This window comes from Cheilinus undulatus, linkage group 7 (assembly GCF_018320785.1).
Source record: "Cheilinus undulatus linkage group 7, ASM1832078v1, whole genome shotgun sequence".
NCBI lineage: Eukaryota > Metazoa > Chordata > Actinopteri > Labriformes > Labridae > Cheilinus > Cheilinus undulatus.
Genome location: NC_054871.1, coordinates 8951656 through 8971980, shown reverse-complemented (window position 1 = coordinate 8971980; position 20325 = coordinate 8951656). Strand labels below are relative to the sequence as shown.

General features: G+C 39.1%; 1 protein-coding gene across 1 annotated transcript in view; it reads right to left on the bottom strand.

The window, feature by feature from the left end:
• Nucleotides 1–20325, bottom strand: part of LOC121512509 (BMP/retinoic acid-inducible neural-specific protein 3-like) — a 133793-nt gene that overhangs the window by 14156 nt on the left and 99312 nt on the right. Inside the window, exon 7 of the mRNA XM_041791810.1 lies at nucleotides 11300–11522. Within this exon, the coding sequence (XP_041647744.1) occupies nucleotides 11300–11522 (223 nt within the window). The remainder of the gene's footprint in view (nucleotides 1–11299; nucleotides 11523–20325) is intronic.

Here is a 20325-nt window from a genome sequence, read left to right as displayed (position 1 = left end):
GACTTCTTCCTTAGATGTTTTCAGAGCACCAGGTTATATCACAGCAGGATCCAAAATATCCCGTTTTAACATCTGCTTTCATCACTCCCACTCTACCTCATGTCTGCATTTCCTGCTCTCGCTATACTTGCCCCAGAAACTGTCCAGCCAAATACTCAATCTGTTACATAGAGCTGTGTTTATGTGTGCTTTATTTATGGATGGGATATTCGCTTTACCATTATGGTATCTTTAATGTCAGCTGATGTTTTTAAGTTAATGTGGTGTAGAAATCTGCTTGGCAACTGTTACAAATCATTACTGTTGGGTAATGATGTATTACAAATTACCCTTAATGTTCTTAGATTGCTGCCAGTTGAAGGCAGAGATTCCACCAGGAGGGGGCTCTCAATCAAAGCAATTACAAAAGATGACAAGTACAGACATGCATCTTAAGCCTTGTTAACCTCTGTTACTTTGACTTGTTTTTACATAAAAGTAAACCACTACTTTAATTTTGTGAATAAATTTTACATAGAAAGAGAGGAAGTCTTTCAATAGAGGCCTTTCTAGTTCAGACTGAGCTAAATGCATACCACTGTTGCTCGCAGCACAAACCAGGAAGGGCACTTTTAACAGCTTTTCTCCCTCATTATTTGAAATGTATCTATATAACCAAAACTTTGCTTCACATTTTAGTAAATACACCTTATGTACTAGTTTTAGTTGAACAGAGTCCTCAGTTAACAAAAAGAAGTAAGTCATGGAGTAGGATGAGCTGAACAGTGTGTCCAGTCTCTGTTTATCTAGTGGGGCCACAACATTAGAACATTTGATAAAGAAAGAGAAAGGCTGTTTCAAGTCGTCTTACTTCATACTGCAAGACACCTTCAAAGCATTCGAGGATCATACCAGGGAGGTCCAAGCAAAGGGGATGGATTTACAGGTTTTGGGAGGAACAGTGTTCAGCTGATGGCAAGAAATATTGGTGGTAACCTGACATGTCAGATAGATTGTTTCATATATCCATTGCATGGATATATTTCATATTCGCCTGGGAAATCTAGCATTCAAAGTGTTTGGGAAGGGCAGGACTTTTCAAACAATTTGCAGAAGATAGTTGGAAAAACATTTTGACTGTCAAATTCATTACAAGCCAGTCACAGTGGCAGATTGTGGCAGTTGGTATGTGTAGCTATAGTAAGTAACATGAGCTCAGAGTTGGCAGGCAGATGCTGTTAGTTTACAAATGGTGGGGCATAGTGGCGGATAAAACTCACGCAGAGGCCAGTATGTGTAAAAACATCTCCCTCACCAAGAAAAGCTTTCAGTGTAGTTCCTTGCTCATCTTTCAATAAAAAAAAGATGTTTGCTGAAGCTACACCAGAGGCTGCCATTTCTACTGGCTTGTAATACAACCTGTAACACAAACTCATGCCAAAGCAGGTCAGGAGAAGACTGAAAACAACTTTTCCGTCAGAAAAACACTTTCAGTGTGGTTCTTTGCTCTTCTTTCAAAAAGGAATGTGATAAAGTTCTGATTAAACTGTTGCTAGACTATAGCTACAATGGAGCTAACTGCTACACCAGCGGCAACCATAACTATGGTCTTTCAGTACAACTAAACCACAACTATAGGAGGTGCCTCGTTCTCCTCAAACGATGTTGATTGGTCAGGTCTGTTCTCAGAACTGGAAAAATCGTTTTGGATTGGAGCTTTTCAAATGTTTTTGTGTGATGACAGACAGCTGGTCAAACCATCTGCTTTGTGAGGTTACAACCAAGGTCAATCACAAGAAAAACATGAAAACATGCATGAGATACAGCAACAGAAAGACAGTCATGATGGATGGACAGGCGGATGGATGGATGGATGGATGGATGGATGGATACTTTATTAATCCTAAGTGAAATTCAGGTACAGACTGTCTGTCAGCACGGTGTGTCCGTTATAATGATAATTGTGAAAAGATGCAGACTGTTACAACAATAAAAATGAAATATTTATCTGGCTTTGAAAACGGCTGCATTCAGAAGGTATAAAGACCTTCATTTTTTTCAGTTTTATTATGTTGCAGCCTGATGCTACAGTCGAACAAAAATATTCTCAACTGAATTAAAAAACTGACATCACTTTGGCATAAGTATTCAACCCTTTGCGGAAACACTTGGAATTTAGCTCAGCTTCCTTCCATTCCTATGGATCTTTGCTGAGATGTTTCTGCACCTTCATTAGAGTCCACCTGGTAAATTAAAGTGATTGGACATGATTTGGAAAGGCACAAACCTCTCCATCGAAGGCCTCACAGCTGACATTGCATAGAGCAAAAACCAAGCCATGAGGTCAAAGGAACTGCCTACAGAGCTTGACAGGATTGGTGCAAGGCACAAATCTAGGGAAGACTACAAAAAAGGTCACACTGATGGTTCCCAAGAGCACATTGGCCTACATAATTCTCAAATGGAAGAAATTTGGCACAACCGAAATCTTCCAAGAGCTGGTTGCAAAGCCAAACAGCAATCAGGGGAGAAGGGCCTTAGTAAGAGACCTGATAGTCACTCTGACTGCGTTCCAAAGATCCTGTGTGGAGATGGGACAAAGTTCTAGAAGGACAAACTACACTGAAGCCCTCCACCAATACGGGCTTAGATAAAAACCCTTTTCCACTTGTTACACATGTTCATGAAATTATCCAGAGCAAAAACGAACTGCAACTCCCTAGGCTGAACTTCAACAAAAAATGATGCCAACTAATTATAAATTTGACTCTGTCATTTTGATACGTGTTTCTAGGTATCATCTGCATATCGAAGCCTTATAAATATAGTCTTGCATTCTGTCAAAAAGGAACACACAACTACCAAACATTTTTTTAAAAACAAGAAAGACATAAATGGATACCCTGAAAGAAATCACAACCGGAATATGTTTGCTGAAAGGATATGTACATTTTATTTTACTTATTTTACATATTTTAGTGTATTTTCTCTTGATAACTTATAAAAAATGGTTGTGGCTATATAAAAAAAATGTATACATCATAATGGAAAAAAAAAATCTGCTTACATATCCAAAGAAAATGAGTTGAATGGCTCAAAATCTTGTATACATCTTGAAAACAATGAAGATGTATACTGCATTACAAGATTTTGTCTGTTTTGGACTTTCCTAATAACACGTAAGTGATCAACTCAATTTTCAGCCCAGCAACTCACTTTTACATCCTGACCTACCAGTTGAGACCTACCACTGTAAATGATGATTTTGTAATGTGTTACCATCACTGTTACTCATTAATGCAACTCTGTAGTACGTCTCTTTACCTGGCCTGCTTCAGCCTCACCTAAGAAGCTTGAATGACCAGGGGACACACAAAAATGTTTGAACTTTGTGATAAAGCTGGATGTTTGGCTAACACCAAGTACAGAATGACGAAGGGAAATCTGCAGCCTGACTCCACTTTGTAGCTTGTAATAAAGTCTACCAGACTGCTGAGCAGTTTGTTTGCCTTTCTCATTCTCTATGTAGCCATGGGCCGTTTTTAGTCATTTAGAGACTCCAGGCAAGAAGCAACGTAAAGGCCCTTTCCAGTTTTGCTTAAAGCAACCATAGCTAATTCATGGAGAAAAATATTTTGAAGCATTTGTTTTCAATTAACAAAGTCGCTGAACCACATGCCTGGAGGATTTACCTAAATGTGAGCAACCAGTACTTGCTCATCACCTCTTTTATGAGTAACAATGTAACTCAAAGTCTCCACATCTCAATTGTTTAACTTGTCTTGGGGCGAGTTGTAACTTAAGAAATAGACAATAGATGTGCACAGCAGGTGTAGCCTAATATCAGCTCCTGCTACAAATCAGTTTAAGTTTTCATTTATTTTTGCCATTTTACCACACAGTAGCCCACTATTTTCTGAAATGAGATTTCTTCATAGGTCTATCTTGCTGTTATTTCCTTCACAGTTCCCCAATAAGTTTATCCCAAGGGCCAAACTGTGTCAAGATTATCAAGCTGAGGGCTAAAACATGCAGGGAATTTTCTTGTCCACGGGTGCACAAACAAAAGTCACAGTGTTACTTAGGCAAAAATACTGTGACTTTTGTTTGATAAGGTGGCGGTACAAAAGGTGGTCAGGAAAGTTAGAGCAGGCTAATTTCTTTGAAGTCTTATTATTTTACTTGCTATATGATATTTTTGACACACTTTATGGTGTAAAATTAGGCCAAGGGTCCATGCAGGGCAGATGATTGGCAGACTTCACCCATGGGCTTCCATTTGAGGATGACGGATTTGCCTGACAGACATTTTGGGGTCATTGAAGGATTTTAACTGAATTGGAGGTCCTAGGGTCCTTTTTGGTCTATCAAACTCTATTTAGATACTATGGCACCTCTAAATACTCATACTCATTAATTATTGGAATAATTTGTAGTAAACACCTCTTATTTCATGCCCATATTTGCCTATTCCTTGAGGCCCCTTGGTTGCAACAGGCCCCAGGCAACTGCCTAACTTTGTTTAAAGGTAAAACTGCATCTGTATGTGGCACTGAAACCCACAACCAACCGCATCTATGTGTCATGTCATTGCTGTTACATGTAGACATCAACTCTGTAGTGACTACAAACACTTCTCAATGTGTTACAGTTTCAGTTAAAATTATTCAACCTCCATTGCAAATCAGGTTTATTGTGAGAATTTACAGACTTTCTTCCTTTTTCAATGAACAAATCAAACAAAGGGAATTTAAATAGCTCAACACAGCTAATGTGCCAAGTGGTTTCCCCAAGTTCAACTAAAAATGCAACTTATACTGACTTCCCCAGTCTCAAAATTATTCAGCCCCTTCATGGCAAGCATCTTTAGTACTGAGTAGAGCGCCTTTTCCTATGACATGCTGCAAACGAGATGCATAGCCCGACACCAGCTTCTGGCAGCGTTCCTGAGGAATCTTAGCCCATTTCTCGTGTGCAATGGCCTCCAGTTCAGTAGTTTTCTTGGGTCTGCATGCTGCAACCCCCTTCTTGAAATCTCACTGGAGGTTTTCTATGGGGTTGAAGTCAGGTGACTGTAATGGCTGTAGTAGAATCTTCCAGGACTTCTTCTGCTTCTCGTCTTGGTGTCTTGAGGTATGCTTGGGATCACTGGGTCATGCAACCACTCCTCCTGTAACTTTAAATTTGTGGATTATACTCTCATCAGTGTCACTAGGAACATTTAGTGTTTTTGCTACCTTGTGTGTTGTGTTCCTTGTTTTTAAAGGCCAATGATCTTTTCTCTTAATGTTTGTGGACCATTCTTTTGACTTTGCCATATTTCTAACATGCAATCAAACGTTCCACTCAGCAAACCCATGTGTTGCAGCTCAAGAGAACCTGGTGCAACTAATCAAAGCCCTTTATTAGCTGCATCAGGTGTGCTTAAAACAACACTAGTTCTGCATATTTGAGCTGTTGTGAGGGATTTTGTTCAGGGGTTGAATCATTTTAAGACTGGAGAAGTCAGTACAAGTTGCATTTTTGGTTGAATCTGCAAAAACCACTTGTTACATTAGTTGTGTTGAGCTATTTCTCTTCCTTTTGTTTGATTTGTTCATTGCAAACAGCTGAAAAGTCTGTACATTTTCACAATAAACCTGATTTGTAATGGGGGTTGAATAACTTTGATTGCAACTGTATGTTTACTTAGCTTTATTTTTTTACAAAGACTACTATGAAGTTAACCACAAGTCATTTGAGTCCATATGTAGGAGGTGAAGTCAGACTAGTTAAATTGTGTTGTGCATGCCTATAGAGCTGCAGCTTGACTTGGTAAATTGGTTGGGGAAAAGGCAGTTTCCGAACTGAAAATGTGATTTCACTCTGCAAGAGGTATGCAATACATGCAGCTGAATGACGGTGGAACCCCAAGACTGTTAATGTACTTGTTATTGTGGTTCCAATTCCTGCTGTGAACTTAAAGAGCACAAACTAAACTCAAACAGAATTTAAGAGACCAAAATATAAGCAGCCTGAAGGAATATTTTACTATAGCCTTTAATTATGTTGAATTTAAATTGCAGCTCTAAAGATCTCAAATCAAAATCCTTAGGGTTAAAGTTAGAAGGAAACTATATGAAATACTTAACTGTCAAGTTAAATTTCCTAGGGGTATTATATCACAGATTTGAATTCACTGCATCCAACTTTAAGCTGCACTCAGCATAAAGGAATAGATCAACTAGCTCAAGATGCTTCAGTTTAATTCATTAAATTATTTCTCACTCTACTAGCTTGGAGCAGATATCATAGTTACATCCCAGCAGCTGTGCATTGTGGTGGCAGAAAAAAAGTGGAAGCGAGTAGAGAGAATGGCCTATGCCCTGGTATAAGTGTAAAATGTCTTATTGTGCCCACATACTTCAAAATAGAAATGTGGGAAAATGATGCATGTCTACTGATTATTCTCATTAAACACAGGGATTTAGAGGTGCTGTGTGAAAATTTTGAGAACCGATTAACTATTTAATCATTTATTCAAATATTTCTGAATAAAAGATGATCTCCCTCGGCACATTTAATGACTTCAACTTGCTTTTCCAATCATAGCGCATTACGCTGGGGCCTTAGTGAGTCATTACAAGTCTGAAAACTTGGCAGGATGGACCTGCAGGGAACAGAAAGGTAATGTTTCTAAAAATATCTGTCTGTAGTTTTTCTTCTTTGTATTGTGTTGTGGTGCTGGGAGGAGAGCTCCATGAGAGTAACTTTGTAAAGTATCTTTTAATTTGTGTTTGTGCCCTTCTCTCTATCTCTCACTGTGTCTGGCCACAGTCTCACTCTCACTGTGTGCTCGATAAAAGGAGGCGGCAGACTCTCCGGCTGCTTTTTCCTCACATTACATCTCAGATATGAGTTTCTCTTCAGCAGTGGTCAGTCTGGTTATCAGTGAGGTGAAATGGATATTTTTAGCATTATTCCCAGCACATTTATTCATACCTTTATACAACAAAGACTCAGAATTAGAATAGCATGAGGACAAAACTGATATTTTAATGGCTGGTGCATTTTCTTTTACCTGGTCGAGCAAAGTCTAATTGCTAAATCACCAAAATGTTCATTTTCTAAATTACGCTTTCATTCAGGAAAAAAGGATAAGGACTATGCTGTGACATTCAACATGGCTCCAGAGCCCCATGCACCACTTTTCTTACTTGGCTCCAAAAAACTCCAAAGAAGATTAAAGGAAAAGATTACCAGCAGAAATGGTTAATCTATCCATCTCTATCTATTCTGCTTGATCTGTTTAGGGTCACCCCGGACTGGTCACCAGTCAATCATAGAGCTGACATAAAGAGACAACCAGGCAGACTCACACCTACGGGCAATTAAGAGTCACTATTTTTTAAAGATTTATTAAAGATTTATTTTGGAGCATTTCTTGCCTTTATTGGAGAGAAAGGACAGTGGATAGAGTCAAAAACATTGATGAGAAAGTGGGGAATGATATGCAGTGAAAGAGCCACAGGATGGACTTGAACCTAGGCTGCCTGCATGCATGAGGCATGACCGAACCACTAGAGTTGTTCTGATTTTTAATACCAGTATCGGAAATACATCTGATGCTGCTTAAAATGCAGGTACTGTCATCAGTGAGTACACTTATTTATGCATTGATCTGATACTGTTTTGCTTAACTTTATATTTTGCTTCATTTAGCCATGCTAAGTGTTACATTATAAACTGGAAATCAATTCTTCTTCATTGCTGCATGCAGAGCAGTGAAGAAGAAACAAGGGACCCTCTGCAGCAGCAAAGTTCAGGGGCTGCATAACGATTATTCTCTGTATGTTTGTTAAAAAACCCTTCCAGACCGGTGTTATCGTACAAGACAAGAAGTGACACAGGTATTAAAAGTTCAATAAATTTTGAACCATAGATTATAGCTTCTTACTTGTTTTCCTCTGAAGCTAGCTATTGTGCCATATCACTGATTCTAACCATACCTTTGAATCCCCTACAGCAGCATTTCTAGCAAGCCCGAAACTAAGGTGACTTTTTGGGACTTCAAAGAAGTAAACGTGACATTAAATTGGCTTTTTTAATATCAAATTTTAATCCATTTTTGATCATTTATTACTGCTAGCTTGAATGCTTATGGTCTTATTGTTTTCCCTTTGTGAGAGTGAGGGAGGAAGTTTACACCAGTATTGGTTCTATTGGCTGATACCAAATGCACTGGTATTGCATATGGAATTGAAATTGTAATTGGGAAGGAAAAACGTGTATTGGAAAATCTCTACTAACCACTAGGCAATCTGCACCCTAACAAGCAAGCATTTGGACTCTGGGAGAAAGCCAAAGTGCCCAGAGAGAATCCAAAAAGCACAGGTAGAACATGCAAACTCTGCATAGGGAGGCTCCGTCCAACCAGGATTCAAACCAGGATCCTTCTTTCTGTAAGGCAACTGCCTTGCTGTGCTATTCAGCCCAGTAATGATTCATTACAAGTCAAATCAATCTGTTACTCCCCCCAACCTTCTGAAGAACTGATGTATTGCAGAGCCAACAGCAAGGACATAAAACACTGTTTTAGAAGACGTGGGTGTTAAAAAGAAGTAAACCAACTATGTACTGATGGACAGCCGCAGCTGTATCTGGATTTGTATGTGGTCATGATTTGATTCATTCTATTGTATATGTTTCTATACCATATTGTTGCCTATATAAACAGAACTATGAACATTTGTGTTGCATTACAAAGAGCGTCTTTTACAAGGTTATTCTACAGACATGCATGACATGTTTTGCTTCCGTTCTAATTCTAACATACAATGGCACAGTAAGACGTTTTCCTTATACCACAGATCTGGTCTGCTTCCGGATGTTTCTCTCCACTTACTTTCACTGCTTTTTCTGCCACCATGTGTGATGTCTACTCCAAATTGGGCTCAGTCCCATCTCTAACTATTACCCTACCTTCAATTTCAAGTTTGCCCCTTAAAACAGAGTTACAAAGGGAAGTGGTTCAGTCCTCCACCAAATCTTTTACCTTAAGTTCCTGATATGTCCTCAGAAAATTGTTGACAGCATTTACATAAACTGTTGCAAGGATAATACTGGACCTCACAACTATGAAAAAATGTTACCTCAAAATCAAAAGAACTCTAATGCATTGAAACAATAGTAGATTATGATATCAAATTGATTAAGTAAATTTTGAAGATAGAAATAAACATTTGTGCACTTCCTGAACAGCCATCTTTCTGATGATTCTAAGGGTTTTCTGGAAGATTTCCCACCGCAATTGGGAATTTCCCTCTGGAAAATCTCTGTTGAAATGGCCATGCACCCCTTGCACTTAAGCATACCATTCCATTCCAACAAGAGTCGGGACACCCAAGCACAAGCAAGAGCTTAGATGGACCCAAAAATTCCATTCTGACTTTACCAGAGTAAGTGCCCATTCTCTCCAAGCTCGGCCCAACCTGACCCGCCTGAGTATTTGAATTATGGCCTCAAGCCTGATTTAATCCTTACATTTTTTTAATAAGCTGGCTTTCATAATGGCGTTTTCTAACGATTCTGAGTTATTTTAACATTTCGATGAGATCACGAAAAGTGCAACACAGAATCATATCTACCAGACACGGACTGTTTATTTTATTTCACAAAAAGAGCAGCGAAGATGAGGAGCTGATGTGCAGACATCACTGTGCACTGAACAAGCAGACTTTGAAAGCATCAGTCTGTTTACAGACAGCTTCAATGGTATACTGAGCTGCAGAAAAGATGACCAATCAAAGTGTTAGCTTATTTTAATGCACTGATTCTTATTGTGTACCGCACTTGTCCCTCACTGCAATAATTCACTGTTTGCTCCACCATTTTATTAATTTCTCACTGATCTGAGAGGCAGAAGCGCACCTACTACAGCAGCCAATAGCAACGCCTCCCTCTGACCTGAGCCGTGATTGGCTGCGAGTGTTAGCCTCCTCATTGGCTGGAGCATCGTCCCTTGCTGGTTTTCCTCAAGTGAGAGAGCAGCGCGAGGAGGCATTGAAGAAGCGTGGGCATACGACACTAAAAATAAATCACTTACTACAGCTTTAAATCAAGAACCCAGACCAGAAGACTTTGAAAGATCACTTTTATCCAGTGGGTTTGCACCGAAAGAATCTGTTCTTAAGTTGAAATATGAAATATAGTAAGAATAAGTAAAACAGCTAGGGTAAACCAGGCTGCCATGTCTGACAGGATGATTTTGACTCCCCTCCAGCCCTACCTGGTTCTGTGTCATGGGCCATGTTAGGCTGGCTCTGGCCAAGCTTTTTTAATCACCAACAGTAACAGCTTCATCATCAGCATCATGACTATCATGAGCATTGCATCAATAGCATCCTCAATATCATCGTCATCAGTATGCTCTTATAAAGTGCTTGTTGTGATGTTTAGTCACATCTTCAGGGATCATGCTTTATGCTGAAACATGCTAATTTTAGCAGGCAGAAAATCAGAACTTATTGCAATAAGGGTTACAGTATGTCTCTGCATGGTCTGACAAGAAAATGTAGGTGTTTGGTAATGCTGTGTGGAGAATGCACTGTTCAAATGAAGGGGGATTAAATTTGATTAAGCAGGAAGTGAAGGTGGTGGGCGCATGGAGGCTGTAGCTGCAGCTAAAAATCACATTTCAGAGGGTGAATATTTGGTTTCTTACCTGAATTAGCTCCTAAAATAAAACCGGTAGCTACTGCATCAGCTGTACTGACTTAATCACATTCCTTTTTCATAACCTCAGAGACGACAGAATAGAGGGTCTTTTTTGAGAACAACTCAAAAATAGATAAGTGATACTGAAGAAACATGGGAAACTTTTTTGTCTATGAATTCATCTCAGGCTAGTTAACCAACAGGAAAATCTCCCAAACTTTGCATTTTCCTTTGAAACACTGCAAACTTTAATTTCACAGAAGGATGGCTTTGATTTCCTGGATGCAAAAAAAAAAAAAAAAAAAAAAAAATAAAAAAAAGGGCCGGGGCTGGGAGTGCAGCCAAGTCATCAGGTGCCACACTTTAGCTCACTTCAGTGGGACCTCTCGTGAATATCAAAGGGCTAATACATTGTGTGCATTATTAGCATAATGCCTAGTTGGAGGGATAACAAAGCGCTGCACAAGGAGCAGGGTGAAGAAAATAAATGAGCGGTGCCGTTCACAGCTTCCTTGAAAGGACTTGTGATGCAGCTGCAGGCTTTGGAGTTTTTCGCTTATTTTCACACATGCACAACAACCCACTCTCTCCCACAACATCATCACGGGGGTCAGCAGCTTCTCACCTCTCTCTCAGCAGTATGATTCTTGGCTGGGTTCGACACCTCTTGCTGAGTGTGAAGAGCTTGTTAACTATGCGTCGTGCTTTGCTCAGGAGCTGCTGCGTGCCGAGCTCCAGCTGTTTGTAGCGCTGGTGGACGCTCGCATCCGTCTTCCAGAAGTACTGAATGGCCGACGCATTGAGGGCGTAGAACGTGGGGAGCCTTCGGACAAAGTTTTGAAACTCATCTGGAAAGGCAGGGAGAGAAGCAGAAAATGAAAGTTGGGCATTTTTTCCCCCTTCTAAAGCATTGCCCAAACCAACTCTGTCACTTCCTTCCAACTATATTTGGCTAATTTACTGAGAGCAAATGAGAGAGTCACTTTGCGGAGGCCACATGGGCTCAAGAGCTACAGGGCGAACTGGAAGTGATATTGTTTGACGGGTATGCAAATGGGAAAAGGCAGAGCTAAATACTCGGGGTAATATTTCTTCTTCTTCTATTAATGAACAGCCAACAGCTTTTTCCAGTGCTAATGCTGCTGCTCTGTTTGTGAGAGGACAAGAAGAACAGAGAATAATATGTGTCAGCCCTTCAGAGCTGCTGTGAGCCACACACACAATCCCCAGATCACATATTAAATTTCCAAGGCATTCAATAACAATATCATCATCATTGTAATCATGATTGGTTGTATGGAAAATCAATGTGAGCACACCGCTGATGAGAAAATGGCTGCTCTATTTGTAATTACTTAGAGTTATCTTGATAATACAGCATCTGATTAGAAAACCAATTAAGTGTCAATGGCTTCCCTGGTGATTGTGCAAGGTGTATTCTATGTTCCTGTGAAATTAATAAGTTGATTAAACAGCTTGTAATAAAATTTATTAAAAGGTTATTCAGGGGCGCTTTCCGTGGCCTACTTTTTTAAAATGAAAGGAACGAGCTCCACAGGGAAGAGACTCCACACAGCAGCTTCTATGTTTGTTCATTTAACAGAGCGTGTGCGAGAAAGATGGTTCCATTTCATATCAGTGTAATGCTGTGGAGGGACCATCAGGGCCCTAAAGCGGACCTGGGCTGTGCATCTTGTCTCGTCAGTCTTTATTTGTATACAAATTCATAATGAGAGTTGTCTCAGGACACTTTGCAAAGTGGGCCGGTCTAGATCAGGCTCTTTGTTCTATTATTTATATCAACCCAACATTAATCCAGAATCAGAGCACCACAAAGCAACATTTAGCAAAGTTACAGGGGCAAGAAAAACCTCAGGAACCTCAAGCAGAACCTGAACAGCTCTCTGCTGGTTAGGGGTTGCAAAGGAATAAAGAGAAAAGCAGGTAAAAGGAAGAGAGAAGTGAGGAAAAAGGGGAAGAATGATACTGGAAGGAAGAACAAAACGATGCAGAAAGAGAGAAGAAGTAGATCCAGAATAAAGAAAAGGGAGACAGAAAAAGAGAAGAGGGAGATGCAGAAAAAAAAAGGACGGTGCAGAAAGAGAAGAAGGAGAGAGAGGAGGCAAATGCAGAAAAAGTCAGGCATGAGCAAAGAAGGAGATACAAAAGCAAAGGGAGATGCTGGAAAAGAGAAGAGGGAGATGCAGACGGATAAAGGGGTGAGATGGAAATTAAGAAAACTGGGAGATGCTAAAAAGCAGGGCAGTAATGTATGGAAGTAATGGAGAGTACAGAAGAAATGACTAGGGAGATGCAGGAGGAAAGGGGAGGTTTACATAAAGAGAAGAGGTAGATGCAGACAGAAAGAAAAGACAGCTAAAGATAAAGAAGGACAATACCAAGAGAGAGAAGAGGGGACACAGGGAGAGACGAAAAGGAAAAGCAAAAAGTAGGACATGAACAAAGAGAGGAGAGATGCAGAAAATCTAAAGAGAGGCAGGAAAAGTAGACAGAGATGCAAAGAGAGAGAACATGGAGATGGAGATAAAAAAGAGAAAGAAACAGAAAGAGAGATGGAGTTGATGCAAGAAGAGAGAAGGGAAATGCATAAAAGAACAGGACATGAACAAAGAACCAAGAGGTGATGAAGGAAAGAGATGAGACAGAAATAAATAAAGAGGAAGATGCAGAAGGAGAGAAGAGAGAAATACAAGAGGAGATAGGAGGCAAATGCAGAAAAAGACTGGCATTAATAAAGAAAGAAGGGAAGATGCAGAAAGAAATAGGAGGTTTAGATGGAGAGAAGAGGGAGCTAAAGAATGAGAAAATGAAGATACAGAGGGAGAGAAGATGCAGATACAGAGAACTGGGAGGTGCTGAAAAACAGACGAGATAAATGCAGAAAGACAGAGGAGGGTGATGCAGAAAAAGAGGAGGGAGCCAGGAGAGTCTGAGAAAAAGAGAAGAGGGACATGCAGAAAGAAAAAAGGATGAGGAAAATGTAGACAAAAAGAAGAAAGACATATGGCAATGCAGGATCAGAAAAAAGGAGGGACAAAAAGAGAGAGAGAGACGAGGGAGGAGCAGGAAAATGCCTACAAGATGCATACAGAGAGAAGAGGGAGCTAAAGATAAAGAAAAGGAAGAAGACACAGAGGGAGAGACGATGCAGATACAGAGAACTGGAAGATGCTGAAAAAAAAGAGATAAATCTAGAAAGACAAAAGAGGGTGATGCAGAAAAGAAGAGATGCAGAATTAAATGATGGTGGTGGGTTTCAAACAATGATGGTAATTGTTCACTGCTCTTGGTTCTGAAGTTTTCATTTCTCTTTTGGCTATGTGTGATGACACAAATAGATATTGTTGGTCTTGTGTGGTAGACAAGAGGGAGGAGCTGTCATTTCTACACACCAAAGTCTGTTGTTGATATCGCCTGATGAAGTCCAAATGCCGTTTATTGACAGGGAGTTAATTCTTGTTTCATAACTCTCCGTCTTCATGCCTTTTTTCTTATTTCAGTTCTAAGGCTGGACTTGTTTGAGCTTTATCTTTGTAGCTTTGTAATTCCTGTTTCAGAGCTATAATTGTGCTTTTGCAGTACTATAGGGCAGCATTTTAATCTTGGAAACTCAGAGGGCTTATATGTAAGAGCAGCTGTTTGCTACATCTATGGCACTGAATAGGACTATGGTTCTAACACTTTTTCTGCTGGGCCAGATGAAAATATTTTCAAGCTTCCTTTCCCTCACCACGTCATGCATTATAACAACTACATTTCACATAAACTAAAGACATACAAACTTCTATTACTCCAGAAATTATCTCAAAAATAATCTACATAATTAAAGAATAGTAACTTCATACGAATAACTGAAAAAAAAACAAAAAAAAAAACATAAAAAGCAACTTTTGAAGAGCAGGCAGTTCAAGTTATACTGCAACATGAAAGTATAAATTAAAAAAATTTTGAAGACTTATCAGGCGTCACTGCTTTAAACTGCATTTTTGAAATCAACCTCTGAAAAATTCTGTGAAAATATAAATTTTTCTGCATCATTAAATTTTAATAACTACTTTGGGCTTGTTTTGCCTTTCTGATCTCCACCAGTCTGGAGTCGTGCTGTGAGACTGAAACTTTCAGTTCACTCTCTTTTTAAGTTTTTTGATTCCTATTTGTCTTGATTGAGACAAATGCAGTAAAAACCTCTCTCAAAGGTAGGATGTGACAAAAGGAGCAGCTCTCTTCTTTACCTTCTATTGTATAGGTGCAGCCAAGGACACAAAATGATTTGTCATATTTTCTTGTCTTTGTTTTAGAAGTCGTGATGTCTGGTGTAGGCTCACTGTCAGGCTTCACTTAAAAGTCCTCACACAAACTCTTGCACTGGCACACACAAATAGTCAATTTTGTGCTTGTATCAGTCAAGGGAACTTGTGGTTTTACCATAATCAGACAATGACAACTGCTTGGGATGTTCTGTACCACAGGACTGACACTAAAACTGTAGTGAGATTACTTTTACCGATTAGGGTGTGTATTTTGACTTTAATGTTTAGCTACATGGAAGAAAGAAATATCTTTTTCATGTCTAGATCACAGTCTTGACATCAGTGTTATTCTATATTCTATAAAGGAGGAGGCTGGGGTGGAGGAGGTTAAGCTTTGCCTGCAGCAGCAGCGTGGCGCATTAGCATTAATGCAAGCAGGGATGAGTGAGAAGTATGTCATATTCAAATACACTGCTGTGTTTAGAGAAGAGCTGTTATTGGCTGAGGGAGCTGAGAGGCGATAACGACCGTATCACTATTCTGTCTTCAATGAACTAATGCTGGACTTCATTTAAACATAAAGAATGTGCTTAATTTCTCTGAGATATGGTTATGAAGTGAAGAAGTGATCTTATTTTAATCTAAAAGTAACGTATATTTTTGGCCACAAAGGGTTCAGGAAAAATAATTATTAGTGGACACAGAGGGTTGAAATTAGTTTTATACCCAAACCTGCCAGCTGCAAAATGTGGATGAGAATAGAGAGAGCTCTAAACTGAGAGCACTTTGAGCAGCATGCATGCAAAAAATGTATGGAAATCAATGGTTCTACCATTTGATAAATTTTTCAAAAATAATCAATATCTAGACCTTGCAGACATCATTGCCTCCCTCTGTTCTTATTGTCCCAAAGGGGGAAATTTGGTTTGCAAATAGTGGTACAAAAGCATTTAAAAACACACAGTTTACATTAACACAGTACATCATAGTAGCAGCACATAACCCCTGACCTCCAATGGACATTTGGGATCACATGAACAATATTATGGGTAACTGAATGCTGTTGCCCAATATTGTGAATGAACCATGTTTTTTTTTTTTTTTTTTTTTCTTAAAATGAGGCTGATCATATAAAAACTTCTGCTACATGAGCATCAACACATTAACAACACATGCCATTATAGCAAATAATCAAACCAAAAAAGCATGACAGACTGAATAAATGATAGATAGCTGTGTGGTAAAATGGCATGCAACAAATTCAAAGGTATAAATTTTGGCAGAAGTCAAATATTGCACCAATATCAAGCATGTATATTTTTTCTTTTATTAGCTGCATGTCGCTTGGGGATATGTGAGAATATTTTGAAGTAGTAAGGCTGAATAATGACGCCCCTCTAAGAGCTGATGAAGTACTGTTGGGTATATGTCCCATTGGGGTATGACCCGCAGTTCTCTGGCTTTGCTACTTGAAAATATATGCTATTTTGTTTACTTGTTATAATTGCTTTAGCTAAATGGAAAATGCTCTTTCCCCAGAGCCTCCAAAATTACTAAAACTGCCATTGGTTATGAGTGTTGTTGCAAAACTACTACATAATAAATGATTATTTTATTGTATTTCTCCTTTAATCATGCATGGTGTATTAAGGTAGACTGTAAACGCTCTGCGCTGGCTGTAAAGCACTTCTGCAAATGGGTCACATAACTAAAGTCTTACATGGACAGAAGTCCTGAGAATAAATTCTACCAAGCCCTCCTGATTGATGAATGCAAATGCATTAAATCAGGTCTCAAGCAGATTCCTGAGACTGCAGGTATGAGAGATTCTTCAGCTATTCAACGACCTCCACTCTGTGAGGTATCGATTCTTTTATATTTTCCCACCTTTACAGCTTTCTTTTTCAGCACTGATGCAAAAATCACTACCCTTATCTTACACAACCTTGGATATTAATCGCTCCACCGACATATCTAACAATCCTGATTTCTACATGATTGCACAAGTGAAACATCATCCCCCCTGTTTGTGTTCAATAACAGAATTTTAAAAGCAAAGTAAAGAAACGAGAGCTTCAAAGAAACAAAGAAAAATGCAATTACAAGACATTGAGAATATAGCAGAGCTTTGAAACAGAAAATGCTATTGTTTCTTCACTGATTCTACAACCATATAGCATGTAATTGTCTTAAATTGACTCTGTGTTTCTTTGCTCTGAGGAAAATATTTTACAAAATTCTCACTAAACCAGTTCACAGTGCAGTTTTTTGTGGGAGGAGAAAACTGCAGGTTGCTGCTGAACTCTACTGTTATTCTATCACCACTATGACAATAGATAGCTCATCCCTGGAAACACTGTCACTACCCCCCATTATTTTCTTGTCAGACGCTGAAACCAGGAAGGTAACAGCACTTCCCTTTTGGATCAGGTTAAAAATAGAAGACACTGTCAGATTTGGGAGAGAACAAATAGAGTCCTGTGTTGCTGCAATCCAAATTAACATTGATGGGGAGCTGGCTGGTGATTATCTGAGTAAAGAGGCTTCATTTGATGGATTATTTTTAAATTGATGAATTATGAAATTACTGATTTTGTGCAGAAGAATCTGGGTTTATTCAAAACAAATATTCAGATCAAAATGCCAGCCAAAGAGGTTTATTTTTGATTAAGATCTTGAATAATTTGATTGACTGTTATGCTGTCTAAGCTGTTTATTTTATTACTTGTTTTTGTCTAAGCTGCTTTTATTCTAATTGTTTTCTTGGATAGGGTTGCTTTACTGGAGTTCCTCTATTAGAGACATTTTCTCTTTCCTGTCACACTGCTAGGGATTCCAAGAACAGTAGTTTTGGTCTATGTATGCAGACAATGACATATAAGCTGACTCTTATATGTTGATTCTCAAAGTCCTTTTTCATCAGCAACTACAGTATTTGCCCCTCCTGACTAGTCATGAGTTATATATTACTAGTCAATGGGCCTTTATCAACGCAAGTACAATAACTTTCAAGATGGAGAATGGTGTCAATTCCCTTTCCACAGAGTGCCCTAGTCACTAGCTTTCTGCACCATGTTGCTTTGGCAGCAGATGGTGGTTCCCTTGCAAAGATTGCATTAAGCTTTGTGGAACTAGTTCACACACCAGTCTTCAGCTAAAAAGAAGCCAGTTACTCTATCCTGGAAGAATTAAATATGATAACTCAGACCAAGAGAAGGGATGGCACGGAGACAGACGACCCGAAAAGAGGGACAGAGACAAAGATAGATATTTACAGTACTCTGTATACCCATGTATTCCCTACACTACATCACTGTGGTGGCTATGGTGCTGCTGTACAGGTGTGTAAAATGCACATATCCCACATGCAGACACCTTATATAACATGCTGTGGACCAGTGGTTCCTAACCTGGTGCCCGGACGCTAAAATCTCAGGTGAGGTGCAGGACCCTGTCTGCTCTGCCGTTGTCAAAATTAGATGTATGTATCTTTTCTTTTTTAAATCATGGTAATAAATGTATGATGGTGTATTTGGGCCAACCTGAAAGATTAAAAAAAGTTAACAGAATCCATTAATTTTTCAGCAAAAAAGTCAGAATTTGGGGGAAAAAAACAGATTAAATTTTTTGAGAAAATAGAGTTCCATGTTCACAAGAAAAACAAGGATAAAAGGTTGGGAACCACTGCTATAGACCATTGGTTCCCAACTTACAGCAGGCCCCCTGGAAGGGGTTTTTTATTTTTTATAAATCAGTGCTATTGGTCATCCTTTATTTCCATGAGTGGTTTTCAACAAATTTTAAGCAATTAAAATTGTAAAGCATAATTCTGACTATGAAAATTCAGTGTTAAAATGTGAAAATACTTTTCATTTCCAGAAATTAACAGAGTCAACAGTTATCTTGCTAACCGGTGCACTTCACTGTCAGTTTGTTTATGTTTAAATTGTCTATGATTGCCAAAGTCTTCTATTTTATGTCCTTACTGCTGGCTAGGCAGAGCGCTGGTCTTTAAAGGTGCAGTGTGTAATACTTAGCTGAGCAGCATGTAGCAGAACAAGCTTGGTAAAAATGAAACATAATGTTTATAATTAGGTCTATCTTAATTAGTGTTTAATCGCCTAAATACAAAAAAAAAGTGAGAATAAGCCTTTTAGTTATTCATTGGCAGGGTCCCTTCAGTGGACTTTCTTACAAGTTTTAGCTTGTCAGACAAAGGGGGGTGAGATCCAGATGATCCAGAACTTTCTTACCAGCCCTTTCCAACCCAAGTGAGGCTTCTGCAAAAGGCTGTCAACATGAGTCTGGTTCTGCGCAACATTTCAGCTCCTTAAGGGAAGGTTTTCCATGCCTCTGTAACGGGCGAAATACTGCTAGTGCTGAGCACATGGTTAGTGTGTTTTATTAAAATAGGCCAGAGAGTGTGGTCTAGACCTGCCCTCTTTGTAAAGTGTGTCAAAGTAACGTTGGTTATGCGCTATACATACAAAGATTGAGTGATCGATTGATTGACATGAATTAACCACAAGCTACCACTTTCCACCACCGTCATCAGCAGGTGACAACATAAACATGGTCTATTAAAGTCCTGATCAGTGTATTACAAATATGTTTAAGATAAGTTACCCAATATAAAATTAATCGGAGCTTTGTGGCATGTCTGAAATATTAGTTTTCTTTGGAAATAATAATTTTCAATGAATTTCAGTAAGCTCTATTAGTTTTTTGTAACTATTCAACAGCCATGGAAAACCATTTAGTCTCAGCTGCTCTGAAAAGTGCCCTAATAAAATCATCAGGGATGCTCTTTCTGTCCTCTGACTCAAACTTATTGGCTGAATTCATGTTAGGTAATTAAACATCCTCTGGCATAAAACCTCAGGGCCACCAGGAGTTGGAGCGTTGCTGGTACAGCTGCACTTCTTTCACTGCCATGGCTGACAGCTGATCTAATCATGTCTTTTTTTGTTTGTTTCCTTTGCCTCTGATTTACTTTCAAAAAACGAGTGACATTATACTAATTCAACTGGGCTGAATCTGTTTTTTTCTCTTGTCTTTGTTGTGGAACTTTTGTGCCCTTGATCTTTTACTTTAAATGGTAAAATATTAGGGTTAGGGGTAGGGTTAGGGTTAGGGTTAGGGCTGACTGTGGATTTAGCAATCATTCATGATAACAGATTTCTCATTTCTGCTTCTAACATGACTTATTCCATTTAGATATAGCATAAAAATCCTTCTCCAGGTTTTTGATTGCGCATGCTTATTTCTATACTGAATACAACACAGTGATTCAGGGCACCTTGCTGTTAGGTTACAGCAGCTATCTGCTAATCAAGTCACCCTTACAGAAGCATGTGGCCAGTAATAACAAGCTCAGCCA